The 24,878-nt window shown below is 47.7% G+C and overlaps 2 protein-coding genes across 2 annotated transcripts in view; one reads left to right on the top strand and one right to left on the bottom strand.

Annotated features, from left to right (window-relative positions):
• b3gat2 (beta-1,3-glucuronyltransferase 2 (glucuronosyltransferase S)) overlaps nt 1-8,882 on the top strand; it is a 41,783-nt gene extending 32,901 nt beyond the window's left edge. The window contains exon 4 of the mRNA XM_030107343.1: nt 8,757-8,882. Within this exon, the coding sequence (XP_029963203.1) occupies nt 8,757-8,843 (87 nt within the window). The 3' untranslated portion in view covers nt 8,844-8,882. The remainder of the gene's footprint in view (nt 1-8,756) is intronic.
• A 3,211-nt stretch (nt 8,883-12,093) lies between these two features.
• Nucleotides 12,094-24,878, bottom strand: part of LOC115399520 (stromal membrane-associated protein 1-like) — a 90,397-nt gene continuing 77,612 nt past the window's right edge. The window contains exons 9-11 of the mRNA XM_030106941.1: nt 17,654-17,849; nt 14,583-14,800; nt 12,094-12,384 (exon numbers count right to left, since the gene is read on the bottom strand). Of these exons, the coding sequence (XP_029962801.1) occupies nt 12,256-12,384; nt 14,583-14,800; nt 17,654-17,849 (543 nt within the window). The 3' untranslated portion in view covers nt 12,094-12,255. The remainder of the gene's footprint in view (nt 12,385-14,582; nt 14,801-17,653; nt 17,850-24,878) is intronic.

Here is a 24,878-nt window from a genome sequence, read left to right as displayed (position 1 = left end):
GATTTCAGAACATTATTTAATAAATTAAGTTGATTTATTTGTCCAGAGAAACTTTAAAAGAAAACCTTTTTTGGTTTTTCTAAACAGAAACAACCCTCTCCACATCAGGAAGCTAATGAGCATCATGCTAACAGTATTCACCTTTGATAACCATAAGACTCTAACCAGTTTAGTGTCAACACGAGTTCCCCTTAACCCCTTCCTCTTTTTGTTTAATCAAATACTACTTTTTGCGCACAGAGTGTAAAGTTTTTGTAACTAGCAAAATAAAGTAAGATTAGCTTCAGCTCGCCACATGGCTAACAAAGACAAAGATAATACACAGGGATCAGGCTAATGACGGCGAGGTATTTTCAGAAATAGTACTTTTAGTGAGTATCTTATTGTAAATTAATCTGAAATGTTTGTAAAATAGCTACTTCAGTCACTGTGGCATGCTAACCCCCGCTCATGACTGGCTCGGTATTATAACTTCACATTGATAAGAACTTGTTAGCACGCAGGGAAAAGAAAGTTATCCAGTTTAAACCATCGATCTTACCCGTTTAAACACACTCTGTAAACCAAACACTTGCCCTTAAACTAATGAATCCATTTAGCTCCACGGGAGGCGCATGACTCTCACCATATGTCTTCAGCAGGAACCCAAGCCTATTTTTAGGCTCCAAATCAATCTCCATTCTTTGTGTGACGCTGGTATTTTGTGGTTTAGCCGCGGCCTAAGGAGACCTCCTGCTACCGCTAATGCTCATGCTGCGCCCTTTGTGTTAATGTGTGTAACTTAATCAGATTTCCTCTCTGCTGAAACCGGAGAAATTATGTGTTTTAAACAGCTTCAATATCCATCCAGGAAATGAAACAGAGCCTTTATGGGTCCTTTGTGAAATTGAATTAAGGGAAAAAAAAAAAAAACTGTGGTTCAGATGAGGCCTTTAATAAGGTTTCCTTCATTACGGAGTAACGCAGCTCAGATTTTATCTACACACTTATTCATATACAGAAAAGAAAGGCTTTAACCTTGATGTATGACGTGTTTAAAACCCAACTGGTTTATATTTACCTCGTGACCTGCTTTTAAAACCTGGGGCAGTATTCTGCTGAGAGCTAGGTGGGGAACAGACGATCAAGCCGGCACTTCAGCCTCACTTTCACCTTCGAATCTCATGTCATATAGGCAACGATCCTCAAGAAAGATAAGATAATCCTTTGTCCATTTATCAGGTGAAATATGCATCAATCCACACAGTCACAGATCAAATCAGCAGTAAAACTCCAAAAGGTTTTCTGTCTTTGAGTGGATGGTGGAATAGTCCATTTGGCTGCACTGATTAATTAATTATACATAAATTTGAAGTTTCAGTTCTGATAGACTCCCTGAGATTAATTTAAAAACTGCATACAGGTACACTTTTTTCACGCTACTATCCATAGAAACAGACTCAACTCTTTTTTTTTTTTTTTCATCCTTTTCCCTGATGAAACGTGTGCTGCCATCACGTCGAGATCTAAAGAGCACTAGAAGAGCTTTGGAGGAAAGCTTGTGAATTTCAAACAGCTGCCCCGTCGTTCAGGTCAGGCTGACTCAGCACATTCACTCCAACATCATTGTGTTTGATGTAGGAAGAAATCTCCTCAGTGTCTGCAAGCGGCTGCCGTTATTTTCATCAAAGCGTGAGCGTTTTCTGTTGGTGCTGTAGTATTCCAGAATGGTCTCTGGGCCACATCCAAATTCTTGGTTTTGACTCGTTCACGGTCCGTTAAAGTCGTGATTTTGTCTTGGTCTTGGGATGCTCTCGTCTTGGTCACGGCTGTGTGTAGTTACTCCTAGAAGCAGTGACAGGAATCCACATGTGCATGTATGACGTTTACAGAAAAAAACACATTAAAATCTGTATAGTATTTAGCAAGTTATCGAAGTGGCGTCTAGTCTTTACATGTCTGCTGCTCAGTGTACATCGAGATCAGAGGTGATCATTTCTGATGCGACATATAGAATGAACCCTTCCGGCAATTCTACGATCTCTCTGCTTTGTCAGGGCGGCAACACGTTCTAATCTTTCACAATCTAACGTGGCCATATCGCTCGCCCCTAAACTGAATGCCTGGAACATTTCAGAGATTTTCCTGCTTCGTCTGGATTTTATGCCAGAAATGTGCCGTTTGTTTCACGGCCTTTCTGCAGTCCCGCTCTCAGAGTGCCGACTGTTTGACTGTGGCAGAAGCGATGAGCTCTTTAATAAGAGCATTATCGGACGGCGCCGAGGCGAACGCCGCAGATGAGGGTTTGATAAAAACTCCATTCATCAGTCGTATTCCAGCTCCTGCACGTCTGCGGTCACAGTAATGGCCCCCATCACGGCAGTAACCAACCATGGGGCATCTCTCCCTACGACTGGCAGCATGACTCATGCGGCGAAGCGGTGGAACAGGCTAAAGTTAGACACTCATGCTCTGAATTGGATAGAAACGGCGTTATGGCGCCATCAATTCTTGTTGTGTGCTTAGACAGTTTAGATCGATGCAGCTCATCTGGAATGGCCACAGCCCCTGTCGGCACTTCTTTTTATGAAGCCACTCATCCTCTTGACAACCATCACAGAGGCGCCTTAAAGGACTTTTTTTGTGAGAAATGGATCCTATTACGTTTTTTACCTCTGAAGGAATACGAGAGCGAAACGTCCACACCTCCAGACACCGAGCCCGCAGTGTCTTTCCTTTTATATACGGCAGTTCAGGGTCATCGTGGCTTGCTGTGTCATTTTCAGTTAAATTAAGTGCTGTTTGAAGTTCAGCAAGTAAAATATGCAGGTTGAGAAACAGTCTTGTTGAAAACTACGAGGATGTTTTCGACCAGACACGCTTAAATTCAAAAAACAAAAACATGACTTCATGAACCCGACTATTTTAAAATGTTTTTCAACCTCTAGAGCAAGGGTGATCTGATCTATAACATTACTGTTTAATGTTTGCTTACACTTTACCCCACAGATTAGACTGATCTGTTTCATATCGTGCTTTCTGGGGCTTCAAGACCCACAAGACACTTGGAGCCGTTTTCCTCGTGATTTTTTTTTTTTTTTTTTTTTTCAGATGTTCCTTGTGGTTTCTGCAGGTTTTTCTTGTTTTCACTGCTGCCAGGCTTTATTTGTGTCAGCAGCGATGCGTGTTGTGTTGGTGCCACGTACCATCATCCAGGTAGTCATGCTGTTAGAGGAAAAGGGAAGCGTGGAAATAAAAAGCAATCTGAGCTACTTTAACTTGGTGTTCACACATATTCCCTGTGGGTGGAGGGGAGGTTTGGGGGCCTTTGTAAAGGCACGACTAACACTTTCAGGATCACAGTGACGTTTAAGACCCGGCACAATACAGCCTCACTCACACTGTGTCATACATTAAACGTTAAACGTTTCTGAAACGAAAATGCATGAGTGGATCAGACTGAGGCGGGTTTTTCCACTGTTAAATTTGCAGTTTCAAATATTTCTTTAATTGATATTCCCATCCTGATATTGCTACAGTTTTTCTTCAAGGTGCTGCCTCACTCCAGCTCAGAAAATATATAAAAATCCACTGACCTCGCTTGGTGGTTCAAATCCCTGGTGGATTGTGGGTAAACGTTTCCTGCAGGGAAAACAAAGAGGGGGTGGGGGTTAAAGACCCAGACCCCCCCCGGAGTGGGTGGATCATCATTTACAGCTGCAGACAGCCCCACGTTGAAACCAGGGTCATCATCATCGGCCCCGTTGCACTAATGGAGGAGCCCTGCCGCCGGCATTAAGACGTGCCATTAGCAGGCGGCGCCGTCATCAGTCATCGCCCGGATGTGACATCATCAGTACGCGCCCGCAGGGGCGAGCGCACAATATGACGGAGCAGTCAACTCAACTTGAAGAAAATAAACACAGGATGCAGGAGCTTCGAGATGTTTGTGTTGCCGCTGTGCAAGCTGTCCTTCAAAATAAAAGCACTGCACAGTTTTCCGGTCTGCTTAAGGTTCCAGGAAGAGTCTTATTTTGGTTTTCTTGTAATTTTGCTGATCTAATTTTGAAATCCCAGAGCAGGTGAATCCCTTCCTTTGGCTCCCATCCCTCCCAGAGCTCAGGTTGAGAAACAATAACCGGACAACATGTGAATTAACAAACATCAGTGCAAATAAAAGCATCTTCAACTGTACTGTGCAGTTTGATTAAAACTCCAGTCATGTTTCAACCCAAATGTAAACATGTCAGTAACATCAGCTCATGGCAGCAGGTCTGGAGCATCTCAAAGTCAAACTTCTATCTTGGTGCAGGTACAGTGCGTGCTGACGCTCGTCGCTGGCAGAGCCGGCTGAGCCGTCACGGTGGGTCTGTAGCCGGAGTTCCGCGGTTTATCATAAAGACGGGAGGCGGCGGGGAAACAGCTGGCCTGGCTCCGGACCAAACTCACAAAAACTCACCTGCCGGCCTCCGAGCAGCGCAGACACATGGCAGCGTTTTTCACCCAGGCATGACGCAGGAAAATAAACATTTAGTGTTTGTGGGAGCAGTTCAAGCCGAATTCACACCGATTCCCTCCAAGAGGCAGTCGTAGGTGGATTCACAGCTTCGGACACAACCAGTCAAGGCGTTCTCTGTTTCAAGGCTGATAGTAAGATTATTTTTCAGTGTTATTATGTTATTGAGATTTTTACTCTACTTCAGTCTATCACTTTGTTTGAAGCTGCATTATTCTTCTCCTCATTCTTTATCAAAAAAATCAGATGAATGTATTTGAGACGCTGAGGTTCGTCCTCATGCTCTCTGAAACCTCGTGTTCAATTCTCTGAAACATTAATTTATCTATGTGCACTTTGAGTTACATCAGGACAAAATGTCTTTGATTTAATCTACTAACAAAATCCCAAACGAGCATCCAATTCATGCATTAGAAAAACTTTCTACTGTTTTTTTTTTTTATGTTATCAAAGTAAAACAGTGGAGTATTTGACCATCTGACTGAGGGTAAATCCTCAGGAGGAGTAAAATCTGAAGCCCTTTTGGTCATTTCTAACCGTCTTTGTCTCGGACTCACCCTGACCGCAGACTCCGATCTGATCAGGGATCAGATCTTTGAACCTGAACGTCGACCTTGACGATGTAGGGCAGCGGTGCTGTGGCGATGGGCCGGGTCGGGGTCTGCAGACGACTGACAGGAGCCGTAATGTAGTTAGAGCGGCGGAGTAATGGCAACAGACAGCAGTGACGGGACAAGAAGCGGGGGGGGGGGGGGCAGATGGAGACAGATGATAGCACAGGAGGGGAAGGAGATGGAGGAAAAAGAAGAGGAGAGCAGAGTTAAAAGCCTGCACGGAGAGAAGAGGATGGACAGATGGATTGATGGAGGGAGGAGATAACAGAGCGACTGGGACTGGGTGGTCCGCCGCCGTCGCCCCAGAGACGACCCTCCATCTCACCTGCTTCGGCTCTCGGCTTCCCGCTAAACTGAATTCTTCTCAAGATGAAGCGGCCGAGTGCATCAAAGACCAACATTCAGCCTGCTCTGCTGTCACGTGATCCTCAGACTGTCTGCAGAGCTTTTACAAATCAGTCGGTGATGCTTCAGTACGGTGGCCTGAAGGACTCACCTCGAAGCCACAGGGTCTGTAGCGCTGTGAGGATTTTTGTAATGCGGTCTCACTTCTGGACCACGATGTTGGGTAACAGAAGCTTTATTGACCCACATGCAGCAGTTTGGCCTTGATTTAAATGACAAACTGTCATTTTTCTTTTCTTAGAAATCCGAGTCAGACCAATGAGAGTGCTTCATCTGGATAGATCTTCATGCCTGCCACGTAGCTGGATCCTGGAAAAGGGAACGAACGAGTTTATTCAGAACGGATTGATTGTTTAAAAAGAAAAAAAAAAAGCCTTACTTTCATTTGCATTTTTTTCAATTACCGTGTGGCGGTGAATCCAGAATAAGTTCACATTTTCTGCTCTCAGAGCAATAATTATCCGTTCTGCATGGCTTGGTTTGCTCTATTCTCAGAGCCACAGCGGCTGAGTTTGATTACAGGACACCTGGTGGAATAATCAAGTACACAGGAAGTATTGTGTTTCTCGGTTGTGTGACTTTCAAATTGAGGCTTCCACTCCTTATCAGTGGTTATGGGAGAATTTTTACTCAGTAGAGGTTTCCTCATGCCGACCGGGATTGTGCAGAATTAAGAGTACAACCAAATATGAGCCTTATTCAGCTCAACCATCCAAAACACATCAAAGCACTGTTTTTTCTTTTTTTTTTAATTGCAAAAACCCATCAGCACCCACTAGTGGCCATCATAAACACTACATAGGGTTCTGCCGTTGAAGGTTTAACAGGTCCAGTCTGCCGTAGCCGATGAACCTGGGTCACCTTCACTGTTCCTTCAGGTCAGACGTATGTTCAAGAATTCAGGCCGACTGGGAGGAGATCCACATCAGGGAGCGTCTGAGCCGACGGCCCGTCATCAATAATGAAAACGGCGGGCTGGCAACAAAGAGAACGCAAAGACGAAGGCGAAGCTTCAGTCTGCGACGAGCGAAAAACGGCCGGCGTGTGACATCCGTCACCCGTTCGCCCCAATCAGGAAGTAAACAGGGATTTAAATCAGCCTCTGGATGCTGCTCAGGGAGTCACCTTCAGAATGGATGTTTGCTTGAAGCTACCTCAGCCTGAACTCCTTCCTCTGACTGTCCTGCCCTCTCCTTATGCTTCACTTAAAAAAAAAAGAAAAAGAAAACACTCCAACCTGGCAGAGCTTTTTGTCTCCGAGTCGCCCGAGGCGAGGAGGAGCGAGACGGGAGGCAGAGAGGACCGCGAGGCAGAGAGCCGGAGCGAGGCCACCAGAGGAACGAGTGAACGTGACGGATGAGGAAAACAGGGAGAGAACCGGGAGGAGGGGAACCGGAGGGGTGCAGGTCCGGGGGAACAGGGAGGGCACATCGCTGCAGAGCGGCCATGTCTGACTGGGTGTGTGTGTGTGTGAGTGTGTGAGTGTGTATCCGCTACATTAGCCTTGTTAAATATGCAAAGCGAGTCAATTAGCAGCACAGTGTGCAGAAAGAGACACGTTCCACCTGAAGAAGCCCAGAAACAGCGTCAGCAGCCTGTAATAAATCACTCCTCCGTGTGTCAAACACCTGAATCTTGGACTCATTAGTTAAAGTTCTAAACTAGTGGGAATAACCCAGCTACAGCTGGAACAACGTTTTTCTTCCAGCCAAATTTGTTTTCATTCAACATGTTTCGACGGTGTTTGAAGAAATGCAAAGATACTTAATACTGAAGGCATTATGACTCTTTTACCTATTTCCATTAATATCTACTTTTAAAAAAAAGCCAAAGTATCCTCTGCCAGAGGCTGAACGTCTTTCACGCTTCATCACTGTCGGTGTGTGACGGTGACCAAAAGTGTCGACGAAGGACTGAAACGCTCACATTTCCTTCATCACGCTGCTTTTATGGGTCTGAAGGGTGATTATACAGAACAGAGGTCGCTCCCAGCAGCACGGTGATGGGTAACAGCTCGTATTTGGTCAACAAAAAGAGGAACCCGCCGGCAGAGTTTCCGTCTCATTGCTGCGTCGTTCGCCTCCCAGATGGTTTCATCCACTCGTCCTTTCATGGACTTCACAACTATGAAACCTTCATGACTTGAAACGGCGTGATAGTGGCAGGATTACTGTGTTTTCTCTGAAGTTTTTTCACGGAAGCCGACTTGACTGTTTGGATTTTCAGCTCAGACGGGTTCAGTTCAGGACGCCCTGCCATCTAACTGGTGGCTGCAGGCTGCGGCTGGTAAAGCAGGTCGTCTCTCAGCGGGAAGGTGGAAGGATTGATCCCGTCTGTCCATTTGTCAGTGTCTTTGAACCCCAAACTGCTCCCAGCAGACGGAGCGAGCGCCTCGCGCCTTCCGCTGGTGTGCGAATGTACCATTCCGAAGTACTCTGGGAGCCGCTAAATCAGTGGAAAAGTGAAATCCATTTATCGCTGGCACAGTTTTTGAGATCCCTCGACCAAGAAAGCTCAATTTCCCAACTAGGCCACAGCTGAGTAATAATGAGGTCGATGATCCTGATAGTTTTGGTGAAGAGGAAGAGGAGTTTTAAAGGGAAACTCAAACTAAACTTTGTTTCATGATCAATTCTCAGGTTAAAACTGGCCTCAGGTGTGAATGTAGGTGCTTTTCCTGTTGTGTTGGTCGTGTGTTGGACTGGAAAATGTCCAGAATAGTTGACCTCAGTGTAATCCTGTTCTGATAACTCACTGGAAAACATCGAAGACTTTGTTTCTTTATTGCATGATTTGATTACTGGATGATACGCTCCAGCTCTGCTCCAGTGATCTTGTGTTATTTGTAAGAGTTACAGCAGATTTACACACAGCTTTCACTACAGCATAAAGAAATGGAGAGCAGCTCCAAAAAGCCTCACATCTCCATGAATTATTCAGTTAAAGCTCTCAGTACCTTTAACATGATGGCGTGGAACGACTTCACCGCTGAATTCCGATCTTTTATTGCCTCAGATTTCATATTTATCCAATGATTTTTACAGTTTTTCTGGTACAAAAAGTTCCTGAGCACAAAATCCCAGGGATCAGACGCTTTAATCCAAAAGCTATCAGACGGGGTCTTTGGTCTTACTCTGTATCTGTGGGCTGTGTTTATCCGAGCACAACAGCTTGTTTGTTTTCCTCTTCAGAGCCTGTTTCTGTTTCCCGCTGCCTCTGACTTCACTCGTTTTGTTTTCCAGGTGCTGGTGTGGCACACGCGCACGGAGAAGCCGCACCTCGCCAACGAGCCCAAACACCGAAAGGACACAGTGGTGATCGAGGTGTGATGGCCGAGCGAGCGGCGGCCCCACCTCCCTCTCTCTCTCTCTCTCTCTCTCTCCGTGCTGGGTGAAAACACTCCGCTCGCAGCGGAAACACAGACTCTGAAGAGCTGCATGACTCGATGCCGGCTGTGTGTCAAAACGTGGCTTTGCGTGAGAACTGGACGCCACGGGACGCGACCGGGACCGCTCATTCCCCCCACCCACAGCCTGCTGATGTGAAAAAAAAAAAAAAAAGAAAATTAAAAAGTCAACTAAATGTAAAATATCATGTTGCTGAACTGAAAAGTGCCATGTGAGTCATTCTGAATCATTAATATGTGGTTTTTGATTATTAATACATCGCCGTCAAATTAACTGTGACATCGTGACATGAAAGCCGTACGAAGATGAGGTCCAGCCGGGCGGAAACTACCTGCGTTTAATGACAGCGCCGTTAAAATGCTGACAGCCCGGACAAGGAAAGGACCAGAAGACAAGCTCATCTGATGCTACGCCTCTGCATGAAATAGAAAACCAGTGTCGGGATGCAGTTAGCATCGAGCTAGCTTAGCATTAAGACTGGAGGGCGGTGAAGCCGACGATGGTGAACGGAAAAGAAAGAGAGAAAATAAATTACAAAACTCCTCTTGTTCAGATTTTGTCATCAGAAAAACTGAAATATAGAAAAGAGAATTGAAATCCGGACATAAAGCATGCGATTCGATGCTAGCACATTTGGTTCTCGCCATCATACAAGATCATACAATTTATGATTTCAAGTCTATGAAGCTAAAACACTTAGTGGTGAAGAAACGTCACCAAAAAATACAGTTTGTCTGCATTTTCACCATTTAGCCCTTTTCCTGACCTGGAAGTCTTCGTGCTAAGCTAGGCTAAATAAATGGTGACCTTGGCTCCATTGAAAACCCCAATAAATCAAAGTGTACCAACATCCATTTTTTCACAAAATAAAATGCTTAAAAAGGATTTGTGTTTCACTCCTGTCTTTATTCAGGCAGTAAATGATTCTTTTGTTTTCAGTTCAGGTGAAAATGACAAACAGAAAGAAGACGGATCTGACGGAGCGCGAGGTTCCGACCTGCTGCGACTGAGGCGGACCCCGTGTCGCGGTTGCTGAGTGAATCCGGTAAAACGGAGCGACCTTCGGCCCGCGCGTTCGGGTGTGTATTGAGGGTGACCCACTTCAGGCGGCGTCTCTCCTGACAGGCGGTCATCAATAATGTAAAATCTGCAGGCTGACAACAAAGAAAACACACCTGCCAGCGGAGGAATCGAGCGGAATCCAGGATGGAAATGAGAGACGAGGCGAGACGGAACAATGAAAACAGGAGCCAGTCCAGGATTCGACAGCCTTTATTCCAAATGACCCTCTTGGAACAGGAAACGGGATCAAAAGAAGAAAAAAGAAAAGATCCAACAGGGTTAAGAGTCACTGGACAAAGACGAACACAGAAAACCACTTTGTTTGTCTTTACGAGGCACCAGAGAATAAAAACCCGCTGGAAATAAACCTGGAGGACGTTCGACCTGTTATTGCATGGCAGAGGGACCCTGTGTTCGCACGCTGATCTCGGCAGTGTGTGTGTGTGTGTGTGTGTGTGTGTGTGTGTGTGTGTGTGTTTTTTGAGGGACTGGAGGGCGTGAACTGGGACCCCTCCAGAAGTTTTCATACAGGTCCGCTCTCCGTCCAGCCCCTCCCCCTCCCCCGCCGGTCGTCCAGGTTTATTTACTGAGACTAACTGTGCTTCTTCACACGACGAACAAACACCACGACAAAGATGGCGGACGGCGGAGCACACGGTCACACGGCAAAGGGAAGGATGTGGGGGGGGGGGACCTACGACCTTCAAATGACTTTTGCCTGTTTATTGCACCAGGACAGGACATTTTGTCTGAATTGACAGAATCTGGAGATGTACATTTTTTTTCCCAAATAGGTTGAATTAAATCTTCCTTCACTTTTATTTCTTTGTTCTAAAAGCAAAACGTGGCTCAAATTTCTTCAACCTGGATAATAGAAATAAACACAAGGTTTATTAATGTGGAATTCCTACTGCACAAAAAGAGGAAAACTGAAGAAATGAAGTCTGTTCTTCCTTCTGTGTAGTGAAACACAATAAAGCAGACTAGCGAGACGTGTCCTGTCAGTCAGTGTGATGGATAGCTCTGTGAGCTACACATTGTGCTGTTTTTATTGCAGTTCTCTACGATTCTGACCCTGTGAGGAAGCAAACCTGTGCTTTGATTGTATTTTATTGATGAAAAAGGAAACAGGGTGGAGTAAAAACGTGCGTCCCTGCCATCGACAGAAGATGTCCGCTGCCTGCTAACCAGTTCCTGGCTGAGAACATTAGCATCTAAATGCCCTGTGTGGAAAACAGGAGGTAACTAGCGTAGCTTAGCATGTTGCTAAATGAAGATTAAGTGCAGCAACGATTTTGTTAAATCTGCTCATCAACATCAAGCTATAAGGTAAAAATAACACATTTATTGACATTAATTTGTTCCATTTCTGAGCAACTCTGATGAAAGAAAAATACAACTTTTTCTTATTTTCTGAGAGAGGTTGGTGATTTTCCCCTTTCTTTAGACTTTATGCTAAGCTAGGCTAAGCTAACGGGCTCAGGGTTTTATTGCTCTATTAATGTTTTGTAATGACAAACACTGAACCTGATCTTCAGTCTCAGAACTTTTACTGTTTCGTTGTGCATTTTTTGAAGTTGCAGGACCATGAACTGTGAATGTTGGGATTGCGGATGGGGGGGGGGGGTGTCTTGGCGCTGTGGTGTGTGCGGCCGGTAAACCTGGCTGCGGTGGGAATAAACTGAACCTGCAGCGGAGGCGATGAGGCCGTTTCCACAGGAGCTTGAAACTCATGTCGGTGTTCGTCTTCGCAGAGGAGGCTTGGAAAAAAGGTTCACATCATTTTCACATGAATACAGTACTGCTCGTCCCACACAGGAGGACGGGGTGGGGGGGTAAAGGGGGGCATTACACACTGCAGAGAGGGTGGGAGGGGGATGGGGGGTATAGACCAACCACAAGATAGCCATATCTACTGCAGGGACTGAAGGACTATTCACTAACTATCCGTCCTGGGTGGCGATATAATACGAGGGGGGCAGACAACGGGGGGTGGGGGTGGGGGTGGGGGGGTCGTCGCCCGACTGCTGTCGCTCGTCTTCACACAATAACGACAAACAAACCAAAAGAACTGAAAAGAAGTGATAAAGACACGAGACGACAGCCGCTGCACTTTCGTTTTTTCTTTGTTTTTTTGTCCACGAAGATGGCGCCATGGCTTTGAGAAGGGACCGGAGGAAAGGTGCGCCCCCCCCCGCACCCCCTGCTGTGCGTGATTGACTCGGAGCGGTGGACACGCCCACCGGCTGACCCTGCGAACCCCCTCCGCCGCTCACTTCCACAGCTGGGTGCTGAGGGTCTGACCCGACGCCGGCGGCGGGGCGGCGGGCCAGCCGCCGGCGGGAGGGGCGCCCGGCGGCCCGCCGCCGCTCAGAGCCACGCCCGACATCTGCTGGGTCACCTGGGGGAGGAGAGAGAGGGGGGGAGGGGGGACAGGAGGGGAGTCAGAGAGTTCATCACAGAAAAATACAGTCACTCTGTGGAGTCGGAGGCGCTGGGACGTCTCCTGCTCCCCGTCCTCCATCAGTCGCTCTGAAAGGTTTCCCCTCCTCCTCCTCCTCCTCCCCCTCCTCCACCCCCGACCTTCCCTGTTCATTATCCCCTCCTCCCCACTCCTCACCTCTCCCTGACTCCTCCTACTTCCCTTCCTGCTTCCACTCTGTCTTATCTATTATGAAAGCGCTGCTCGCTTATCTGGCCATCTGAGAGCTGCGTGTGTGTGTGTGAGTGTGTGTGTGTGTGTGTGTGTGTGTGTGTGTGTGTGTGTGTGTGTGTGTGTGTGTGTATGTGTGTGTGTGAAGTCAGTCCTCAATCATCAGCTCTTATTTTTCTCATCCTGCACACACTGTTGAATGAGGACTGGTGACGTTACGTTTCAACATCGACAGGCCGGTGGTTTGAAGCGGTGAATGAAGAGTTGACAGTCACCATAGTAACAACCCAACGTGCTCGTCCGGCCATACGAATGTCCGTGTTCGCCCGTTGTTAGCGTCTATAGCGTATTGTTCTCTGGTGGGAGTTTCCTGTCAATAACTCCGTACTCTCCTGCACCAACATGCCAGCTCGGTCACAAACTTTCTGTTTTCGTACTCAAGCAGTTCAGGAAAAAAGTATTTCTGAAAACATCTGAGGTGAGAAATACGCTGTACAGTTGCTGACTCCGTCCTGGTCTTGGCTGGCTGAGCTCTTGCACTCGTACCATCAGAGAAAACGCCACCGCTGCAGGAAAGCCTGAATGTTCCCCCCAAGACGGGTATAAAAAGTGTGCGAGTGCTCCGGTGGTGATTTATGATCGCTCATTAACCTCCCGCGTCTTCACGATGCTGACGAGACTTTTCGTGAAGCTGAGTGCGACCAAACAGGAGGCGGAGGCCGGACGTCAGTCGGCAGGTCGGCGCCGACGACGGAGAAGCCGACGAGGTTTGAGAAGTCGGCCAACGCCATCGAACTCTGAGGGTTTGTCTGGCAGCCGTTGATGTTTCAATCCTGGACTGATGCTGACTTCCCGCTGAACTGGGCTCACGTTGTTATTAACGGTGTGCCGGCGCCACTTCGGGCTTTGTAATTAACGTCTTGCTGGATGGAATCCCTGACCGGCAGAGAAACTGCACTTTAACTCCTCTGGGGGCGTTTCGGTGGTTAAATATGAGCGAGATCGGTTCATTGACCGCGATTCAGACGACGGAAGTGTGTCATGGAGCGGATGGCCACTTCACTGACGGCAGAAACGCTGAAATGTTGAAGGATCAAATGAGGAGAACATGTTTATGAAGAGGTGGAGACCAGGTCGGGAATCTACGTCTTTACTCAGATTTCATTCCTTACTGTTGAATTCGTAACAATGATTTGTGATGGAATGAAGCCTGCAGCTGATAGTCGTGTTGTTTCTGCATGTTTAGTCCACTAGAGGGCGAACAGACACGATGCAGCCAATATATATTCTAAGTTAGCAGAAGGTGACGACACTTGTTTCCAGATGATAAGTGAATCCTGCTGAAGTCTCAGGTAGAAGTCTGGGAGAAGAGAGTCCTGCTGAACAGGTGGACGAGCTCTCCTGTCCTACACCTCTGTGTCTGATATCACATAAAACGAGAAGCTGTTTGTTCACAAAAAGTGTTAAAGGAGGAGAAGAGACGCTATTTAAGCGTAAAACAAGGTCATGAGCTGTCAGAGAAACTGACAGAATCTGACTGGAGTGCAGAAAACAGAGGAAACCTGAATAATACTGCCTGAACGTTCCCGTCCTGCCGCCAGTACTCAATAAATTAAACATTTTTCACAGATTCAAATGTTCAGGCTGCCATCTTAATTGCTGTGCTGGAAATAATCTGCTGGAGTGGAAGGTGGAAATCCTCCTTGTCCTTGCTGTGTTGGCAGATTTTAAGCGTATATTTTAGGAATTGGCCCAAACTCAGAGTTAAGCAGATTCTGGGTATTAATTTCCATGTAAATCCAGCTTCAGCCACATTAGGTCTTATTCTGATCTGATCTACTGATGACAGAAAAATATTCCAACAGCGTTCTGACTGGATCTCAGCAGGTTCAGTGAAAAAAGAGGCGTGTCCATGCCTCGCTGTGATTGGACGGTGGTCCAGTTACCTGGTTCATGTTCCACTGGCCTTGCTGCTGCTGCTGCACGCCGAACACGCTCTGCGGCTGGCCGCCCGGCGGCTGCACGCCCATGTAGCCTCCGTTCGGCATCATGCCGGGCATCACGGCCCCTCCGCCCATCACGGTGGCGGGCGGGACGCCTCCGCCCATCGCCGGGGCGAAGCCCTGCGGGGCGAACTGCATCTGGGGCTGGCCCATGAACACACCTGCACAGAGGAGGGTAGGTAGGTGCTGTTAAGATGGAATTATGGGTATTTATAGTTTCAGGAAAGTCATAAACTCTTTGAAGTTATGGTCAAAAGTCCAGAATCCGGTGGCGAAGGACGCCTTCCCTTCTGACATGGCCCCGATGGAAGTCAAGGTGTTCAAATCCTCAACAAATACAGACTCAAGAAGAACATCTCTATAAAGCCGGTATGAACAGCGCTGCGCACCACGCTTTGCTTTCTGGGGATTTCTATATTTTCCTTGCGAGCAGCACTTCGGTATAGTTGCACACGGCCCACGCTCGCGCACCGCACAGCGGATGAAAGTCAGGGATTGGGGCATTAGCCTGGCGAGGCTCTCCGGGCTTTGATCTCCATCGGCATTTATTGGGATTCAGGGAGGACAATCAGCCGGCGGAGAGCCCTTCATCTCGATTTCCGCTCCTAATCCTGCATATACGAGCGTAAACATGTGACGGCGTGATCAATATGCACAGCAGCGAGCGGCTCCGCTCCGCCGCACGGAGAAAACATGAAACGCGGAGCGCTAATGCGTTCCCACTCGCTGCAAACATGCTTGCGTTACAGCATGTAGAGCGCACGTGCGAGCGAGCGAGCGAGCGAGCGTCCGCCCACACGTAAACAGCCCTGGCACTTCAGTCTCTCCACATTACGGCTGGGAGCGCAGAGCCAGTGTGCAGACACTCCTCCGGTTTCACTGCTGCACAGGGACTCCGGTAAACGCAGCGCCGAGCGAAGCTGGCTGCTCTTCAGCGCGCTGGCCTTTCATCGCCTCCATCTTTACGGATGTCTGTGTGTAACGGCGATGTGGTGTGTTTGTGCACGCACACACACACACACACACACACACACACACCAGGAAATGCACTTTTGTGCTTCTCCACTGCACACCTTTCTCAGGCGGTTCACATGTACGACATTCGAACGCCTCCAGCTTTACGCCGTTAACAGCAGAAAAGCCAACAAACGTTTCAGTGAAGGGCAGCGGGAAGCAAGACGTGTCTGGAAATACTGAAAACCGACGAGTCCAGCAAGTTTCAAGGTCAAAAAAAAAGAAGATTCTGTAATTGTTTTCTGCTTAATATCGAATTTAATCCAGGATTGTAAGTCTAATCATACAAATGATGATTTTATTACATCCATCAACTTCGGGAGGAGAAAATCTCTGCTGAGAGCTCATAAACGTCCCGCTGCAGACACAGCCTCATCGTCCCTCCACTACATTTTTTATTTCCTGTCTCATAAAAGCGCTTTGATTGAATTTCCATGCAAATTTTCAAAAGAGATCTTCTCCTGAAAAACAAACCAACACTGCAGACACAGACGAAGCACCGCAGAAGACTTTACAGAGAACTTTCACCGCAGACGGATCCGGCTCGCTCCCGTTCTGGGTGTTTGCTGTGATTTGTTATTTATCCAGACAGAGGATCAGATATCACCTTATCACCCCAGAGGGACGCCTCGTCACTGACAACAAGCCCACATTAAACTGTTTAAAAGGCCACCGGCAGCAGCGGCAAAGACTTTCAGGGTCTCCGTTTTGTCTTTTGGTTTCTGCAGCCTGAAGCCTTTAAAGGCAGGGATCGCATAAGGCTCGTTCGTTCAGGTCTGCAGATGTCGATGTCTGTTTTTCACGGTGATTGACTGATGCCAGCAAATGAAGAAATCAGGGAGAGAAGATTATCAGAAAAGCAGTTTTGAGGTTATTGGAGGAACAATTACTGATTCGCCGAGCGTCACGGCTGCAGCAGGAAGATTTGAAACCATCTGAACATTTTGGAGAGTTAACAACATTCAGGACGCCGTGGCCGGAGAGCACTGAGGAGGAACCCTCTGCGGATGATAAAAAGCCCGACTCGGTGATTGGCATTGTCCACGAGCTCACTGGAGGTCAGCGCAGCAGAACAGGAGCCAAACTACAGCCGGCCCTGCATTCTAAAGGCCATCCATTGTGTTGTATTTTTAATGAACCTAAAGTTCACTCGGCGAGCGACTCCTGATGCCTCGCCAGTCAAACAACCCACAAGATCTTTTGTTCCAGTGCAGTCACACTTCTGTTTTAATGAGAGAAGATCTACGTCAGGGTCTGATGTGCCTTTTGTTGTTGTTTATGGATCAGCACAGTAATGTGACGATACGTTGTTTGGCCCTGGAACTTGCTGCTAAAATTGTTGGTTTTTCTCTGTAAAAGCGCCTTGAAATGACTTTGCTGTATTTGAAATTGAATTGAACTGTTTGGAAAATGGTCAAATTAGGGATTGCCTTTTATGTAGCAAGTTGCCGTCCGGTTAGATATTCTCTGCTCCGCTTCATGGATGCATGAATAACAGACGTATTGCTCACAGAGCTGCATGCAGAGTCCCTCCAGCCGGAAGCATCGGCGGTGTCCGGCCGGACCGCAGATCACTGGCAGCGCTGCAGTGATTCACTATAGAAATGCCAGATGTGACTTGGGGGGGGGGGGTTTACCAGCTCTTCTGCCTCCCATTTGGTTCCATGTTAAAAATCCTGTCATTTTTCATTTGCGGGGTCTGATTGTGCAGTTGCATGCAGACACAGCTGAACCTGCAGCCCGGCTGAAACAGACACTCTGCCTCCTCCCTCCTTCCACTGATGAGCGTTTGTTTACCAGACACTTAACACACCGCTCGCAGAACACAATCTGAGCCCGGGCACAAACAGCTGTCTGTCGCTGCAGCCACAGAGGAGACGCGTCTCCGACACTCATTGAACCGCTGATCTCGGCGCACAGTCGCTAAAATACGTCGATGATGAAAATGAAACTCTCTGGAAACACTGAACGTGCGCTCCGGAGCCGGACTGGAGCGTTACCTTGTCCCGCGGCCGGCGGCTGGCTCTGCGGCTGGCCGCCCACCGAGCTGCTGGCGTACAGGGACAGGATGGAGTCTTTAGACAGCAGCTTCTTCTCCTCCACCTTGGTGGCGGTGGCGGTGGCGGTGGAGGTGGAGGACGTCCCAGCGGAGGAGCTGGAGGCCTCCACCTGAGCAGGCGCCGCACTGGAAGCAGGCTGTGGGACAGAAAACAGCAAATGGAGGTGATGAAATATGCATGTTTCCACCGGAGCGTGGTTTTTAGTTGATGCGTCGGCTTTCTGCACACGTGCAACAAAAAACCCTCTTTCACATCCCGCAGTGAGCCCGGAGCTTTTTATTTACCCAATCAGGAAAGAGAGCAGCATTAATTAGCTGCTTTTGATGAATTAGACCTTGATTCCATCAGAAACAATCCAGCATTCATTCTAGCCGCTCACTGTTTAATGGGAACACTATACCAACTAATTAACCTGCTGGATCGCGTCGGACGACTTTGAAGCCGCTGTGAATGAGACGGAAACGATTCTTCACGCTACGAGCAGCTCGAAGGGAAGAATCTCTCCTGCGTCGAGTTGGCTTTTCATGTTGAGAAACACCTGGAGCCGGCGTCTTTCAAGAGTCACAGAGAAGTGACGGGAAAGCGCAGCCGGGACCGGTGGACGGTGGGCATCACTCTTCCTGAAAGAATGAGACGTTTGGACATGTGGGAGGAGCCGGACGCAGAACCACTGACCCCGATGAGACGCCACGGCGCCTGTGGTCCACGCCTCCAGGGGTCGAAGGGAAAAACCAACTGGGTCAAGGTCTGGAGGACGGAGCGGGTTTTACCCCTGAGCCGGTTTGAGCTGGGAGAGGTTTGACCAGTCAGAGATATCTGTGTTTTTCTGTATTTTTTTTTTTTTTGCCACTGTGAGGCTGGTTTGGTGAGAAGATGGATGAACAAAGACTGAAGAAACAATACTCCGAAGTCCAAGTTGCAAATGATTACACTGTTGAAGTAAACTGGTAAATGATAAAATAAATATGTATGTTTTCATGGCATTTATAATGTGCTGTTATTGAGGCACTGATGATCGCAGACGGACTAAGACGTAAAGGATATGGATGGAGGGAATAATTGAAATATTTGCCAGATATTCATTCGGGTTCATTGTAGAACTTTAATTGGTGGATTTTTATTGCCTATTGACGGGCAGCAACAGGCAAAAACCCATCAAATTGATTCCAGAGCAGTGATTTCCAGCCTTTTCCTCGATGGACATAAAATCTGACCACTGTAAACCACAGCGATCCCCAACAGCACCTTGAAGCGTGACGGAATGTTGAGGAAACGGGGCCTCCGGGCTGCTCTGGGAACAGTGGCTGCTGAGGGAAACGTATTGCCCACCGCTGACCCTGTGACCCCAGCGTCCACAGAGCGGGGACAGAAGGCAGATGGACAGACAGGTGGGTGTCTCTTTCACCACACTTTCTCACCCAGCTCCTAGTGGCTTGTGGGAAGTCGCTCTTATTTACATGTGAACTGACCCCGAGCGCGGAGGGCTTTGTGGACATTTTAATTGAAATCCAGATAGACAAGGCAACAGCTCCGTCCTCCTCGAGAGATTCTGGCACTGCGGCCCACTTGGACTCCACTCGAGGTTTTTCAAAATCATTAATTGTCTCAGTTCGACAGTTTTTTTTTTTTTTTTTCATTCTTTGTTTTTGCTCATTTGGTCGTAAGCCTGAAACGACAACAAGCTTAGAATACAGAGGGTGCACATCAGAGCACGAAAACAAGAAAACAGACAGGTGAAGAGGAGGAGGAGGGGGGACAGCAGGAAAGACGGGGGTGAAGGAAGGAGGGATGATAAAGGACAGGAAGGGAGACCGAACAGGAGAAGCCTCGTCTGCTCAGTGAGACAGACCACATTAATTAGGCCGCTGCAAAGAGGCGAAGACATGAACTGTTGCAGACGGGATACACACACACACACACACACACACACACACACGTGCACACGCACACGCACACACACCTTCATTAAAGAAAGAAAGAAGAAAACCTTCAGACACACACCCGTTATGTCTAATGGATGGAGCTGACAAAAAGAGCAACACCTGCTCGTTTGTGTGTGTGTGTGTGTGTGTGTGTGTGTGTGTGTGTGTGTGTGTGTGTGCAGAAATGGGACAGACACTGGACTCCGTGAATAAGATGGGGAGAGACAGAGTGATGAACAGCGGCTCCAGCAGCTCGCTCTCCAGTGAATAAACACAGCGAATTTAGTGTCACGAGTACACTGCGCGCGCACACACACACGCACACACACACACACACACACACTGCACACACACAGCATATGCATTACCACACACACACACACACCAGCGAGTGTGTTTGTCCTGCTCTGCTTAGCAGGCAGCGCTGCTCGCCTCGGTCTCTTTCCGCTGACTCCCTCCGACGAGAGAAAAGCGAAGGGAGGAAGAGGAGGAGGAAGAGCGAGCAGCGAGGGAGAAGAAAGGAGGGAAATAAAGTCCATGAAGAAGACGAGGAGGAGGAGGAGGAAGAGGGAGGTGAAGGAAGACGAAAGTAGGGTGAAGAGGACGAATGTGAAGGGGAAGAAGGGAGGCGAGGAGAGGAGCGATAAACCACCAAGGAGGAAGAATGGACACACACACACACACACACACACACACACACACACACACACACACACACACACACACACACACACACACACACACACACTCGAGGTGACAAATGTGAGAGTTGAACTAGTTGTTTTAACTGAGGCCCCGTTTAATGAGCTGCTTCTTAAATTTCATTGCGCTCTGGGCGTAGCTGCGCTCCCAGCCACTCAAAATGCAACTTCTTAAAAATAAGCAGTTGTGCTGCACATGCTCAGTAGATGGACAACAACAACAACAACAACAACAACAACAACAACAACAACAACAACAACAACAACGTCAGCCTCCAGAGTGCCATGGCTCCCAGGTAGATTTCATAATTTGACCATATGAATGTCCATGCACTCACAATGTTAATATTTACAGTGTTTCTTTACAAAAACAACCAACAGCACCCACTAGTGGCCCAACATGCTAACTACATACTCTTCAGTGCTTCCGCTGTTTATTAAAGGACATTGTGAGTGGAAATACGAAACACAAAATCAATGTGTTTTCACATGGAATGTTGACATGTAAATTCATCCACATTTATGAAAAAAGCGCGGAATGCAACACAGACACTTCTGGGCACTTTTACGGAGAAAAATCCAACAATGGGGCCTAAAATCTGCTTCACCTGCCACCGCTCAGTACAGCTGAAAATCAAGGTTTTCCAACAGCATCTTTTGGAAAAATAGCCCTGAATAAATCACAAGCAAAGAAACAACGTGGAAAAAAAGAATTCAGTCTAACCCTGTTCTAAGCTTTAACACTAACCCTAAACTACATGTTCTCACCGGACTGTTTTCCCCATTATCTGAGCTTACACATCGCCGCCGTGCTGCGTTCAGGGACCGCGGTCTCTCCAGAGGAGCAAGTTAAGGTGAGGCAGGTGTTGACGGAGATTCCTATTAATAGCCGCAGCACATTAGCCTGAACGGCGGCGCGAACAGGAGGCGAGGCGAGGAGAGGAGGCCGTCCTCGGCCGACTCGCCCGGTCTGCAGAACTCAGTCACACAACTAAAAAACACCTTCAGCAGACTCCGAGGCGTCCTCTGAGGAGGGTTCAGGAGGAACGAGAAATGCTGAAGAGGTGGATGGAGGTGGAGCAGGTTCTGTCCCGTTCAAAAGAGGACTTCGTGAATAACTTTCAGGTGTGTATTTTTAGCGCTTTACCACTTTATTATCCTGCTGAGCTGCTTCCTTCATCACAATCCAGATTAATATTCATTAGCCGGAACACTTGAGCCCGACTGACTCATCATTACTGCGCCTGCTCGGCTAAAACTACTCTTAAAAATATGTTAATTTTATTCGGGGTTTAACAAATATTGCAGATTCAGGTTTATCCTCAAAACCATCCTGGATCATAACGCTCTGTGTGCAGCATGGGGAAACCAGTTTTAAATGCAGTGACTGTTGAGTATTACGAAGCCGATCCTCATCCAAGATGGCCACCGCGTCAACACATCATCTCTTTTATGTCCATGCTTGTTATCCAGCTGGTTGCATCCTATTTAAAACAAGTTTATGTTTTTTTTCTTTACTGGAAACGTTTTCCATTATTTTAACAGAAAAACAAGGTTTAAGTGATTCAGGCACCGTGGAGCTCACACTGCGCAGCACTCTGGCGTTTCCCTCGGAAATGTCCCTCTGGAGGTGTTTCTGTTCGCTGAAATGAAATGTTTGTCCTTGAGCAGGTTGAGGCGCGGAGCAGCAGCGGGGGCTCGGCGTGGGTTTGAATGGGAGGCGTTCAGGGACGGGGTGAGCGTTTTGGAAGGCGTCAGAGCGGCTGTAGTCGCACACATTTAACAGAGAAAAATAGACGCGGTGCTGTTTACACCTTCACAAACCATCTTAGCCTGAGCTACACCTGAACAAAGGAGATCTCCTGTCTAAGGCGAATTAACATCGTTGTGTAGATTAAATATAGAGAGCGGGATGACGAGACAGCTGACTGAGAAACTCAGCCTCCGTCTGTAAACGCTGCTTTCAGAGTTAATCATGAACATGACTTTGACTATGAATGTATGTGAAGAAAATTACAAAGTCAAGAATAAAGATTCTGCACATTTCTGCCTTTTCACTGAGTTTTGACCAATTTTCAAGTTTCTTCAAGAGTTTTATCTTCACCTTTTTTTGTGAAACGAGGAAAAAAACGGAGACACTGCTACAGACAGCTGCTTTAAGTAAACTTGGATTTAGCGGGACCTCAGCTGCGTCACTCAATCAAAACAGAATGAAAAACCTTGAGGAATTGAGGAATCCTTCATTTTTGTGGAAAAACACATTAACAGTTAGGGACAGCTGAAAGCAGCACACACACAGAAAGGCGCCGTTTTCACCCATCAACCACAACGTTACGTCTAAAACTGAGCGGAGCTCTCCCCCCAGCAGTTAAGGACTCCATTAAACCTCTCCAGGTGTGTCCAGGGATCCGGTGCTGAGACGCTGGCAACAAATCCTTTAAAGCTTGGAGACTGTGTGACGGCAGCTCTGAGACCAGCTGATCTGGTCACCGTTTGGCTGTTTTTGATATATGCTGACCACTCTGCACTGCACTGTTTGACCCAAAAACCATTTCAAGGCACAGAACCGGATCCATGGCTACCGAGCCAGTGACGGAATCGAACGGACGGCTGATGGGAGCGACAGACATGCAGCAGAGGAGAAAGACCTGGAGCAGTTCTGATTTCAGTTCCATCATGTTTTCACTGCTGTCTTTCAACAGAATAAACCAAAAACTTGTAGAAGGATTCTGATAAAAAAATTGGCAAAGTGATTTAATTTCCAGTGAGATGCGGCTCAGATTCTGGCCAGCTGGAGGTATAAGCTGTCCTGTTTAAATGGGAAGTCGTCATGTTATGTAACGTTATGAATGGCATTATACAAATCAGCCTGAAGTGAAAAAATGAGTTACTCTCAAAGTAAAGTGAAGGGGACATGAAGTCAATCAGCTGACTTTACCTCAGTCTCGTCTAAAAACTGTTATTAAAACAGCAGCTTCAGACTGAAACAGCCTCCACGGGCCTCACACTCGATCCGGCGTCTGTGTGTGCCACTAGCTTCGTCTGCACTGAGAGAACGACCGAGCCGTCCGGAGCCTCCTTGCCAATGCTAAACAGGTGGCGTGCAGCGCGGCGTAAAGCGCCATCGAGGCTTCTCTTCCCAAAACCGAGGCGGAGCGCCTGACCGCGCGCCTCCGCCCTTTACTCCGTCTTGACAGCGACGCCGTGCGCGGCAGCCACATAGTGCGCGGCGTGCTCCGGGGCTCCTAGCAGCACATTGTGTGATAGAAAAGCCGCCTGCAACAAGGCTCCATTCTTCTGCCCCGCGCCGCTGCTGATGGGCTCGGCCACAGCTCTGAATTACTGCTCTGACAGCCTTTTCCTCACTGTCGCTATTCATAGAACTCTACAGCCACACACACACACACACACACACACACACACACACACACATACACACACAGACACAGACACACACACACACCTATCTTTCTCCCCACGGTTTTCCATCACTGCTTGAAATGCTCATATACTCCCCTCTGATAGACCATCTGTGGCTTTAAAAACACATTAGATTCTGTGTGTGAGAGAGTGTGTGTGTGTGTGTGCTGAAGGATTTGTGCTAATTTACCCCAAAACAAAAGCAGAGCTTGCCTCAGAAAATCCTGGCTACACGCTGAATGTGCCAGCAAGAAGCAGCTCAGAAAACCGGGACATGAGAGACAAGTGAAGTTATAAAAGCAGGAAAAAGGCCAAAAGAGATTGTTGGTTACCAAGTAGCTGCCTGGGTTTTCGCTCTGCCTCTGTGCCTTCTTCATCCCGCTCCCATTACTGCTCCTGCCATAATCTGCCTCCATCAGCCAAATCCACTCATGTCTTCATTATCCAATTCCTGTCATTACTGCGTCTGCCTCTTACCTGCACGACCCGACGTTCCTTTAAAAACTATGTGCTGTATGAGTGTGTGCCATCAGCGGAGTCGAGACACAATAAAGTACAAGCTAAGCAGCACGGGGTTCGTTGTGTGGTTGGGACCTGATGGGCCTCAGGCAGGCGTGGGAACAGATCTGAGCAACGTCTGGCAACCCGGTCCTCATCGGACACTTTGGATGGACTGGAGAATTCTAGAGTTCCTCCAGAGTGTCTAGACTTCCAGCTCAGATTCTCCTGGTCCAGGTCCCAGGTTGGATTCCCCTGGTCCTGGTCCTGGTCCAGATGTCCCTGGTCCAGGTCCTGGTCCTAGTCTAGATCCCCCTGGTTCTGGCCCAGGTCCATATTCTCCTGGAACTTGGTAGTTTTACAGCTGACAGTCACCCTGGTCCATGTTCTCCCACTGTTAATGTTTATAAGGCATTGTTCTCTCTGTTTGTGTGAGTGTGTGTGTGCAGTTTCACAACTGAAATAAACAACAGCACCCACTAGAGGCCTGGCATGCTAACCACATCATTCTCAGTGTTTCTGCTGTTGTGTAAATTGACATATTGTTTTCAATAACGATGCCGTGTACACGCAAAACTTTTACGCGTTCTGGCTTTAAATCAAAATGCTCGTTGTTCTTGTGAG

This window comes from Salarias fasciatus, chromosome 13 (assembly GCF_902148845.1).
Source record: "Salarias fasciatus chromosome 13, fSalaFa1.1, whole genome shotgun sequence".
NCBI classification, from domain to species: Eukaryota; Metazoa; Chordata; class Actinopteri; order Blenniiformes; family Blenniidae; genus Salarias; species Salarias fasciatus.
This window is presented reverse-complemented; position numbering and strand designations above follow the sequence as displayed.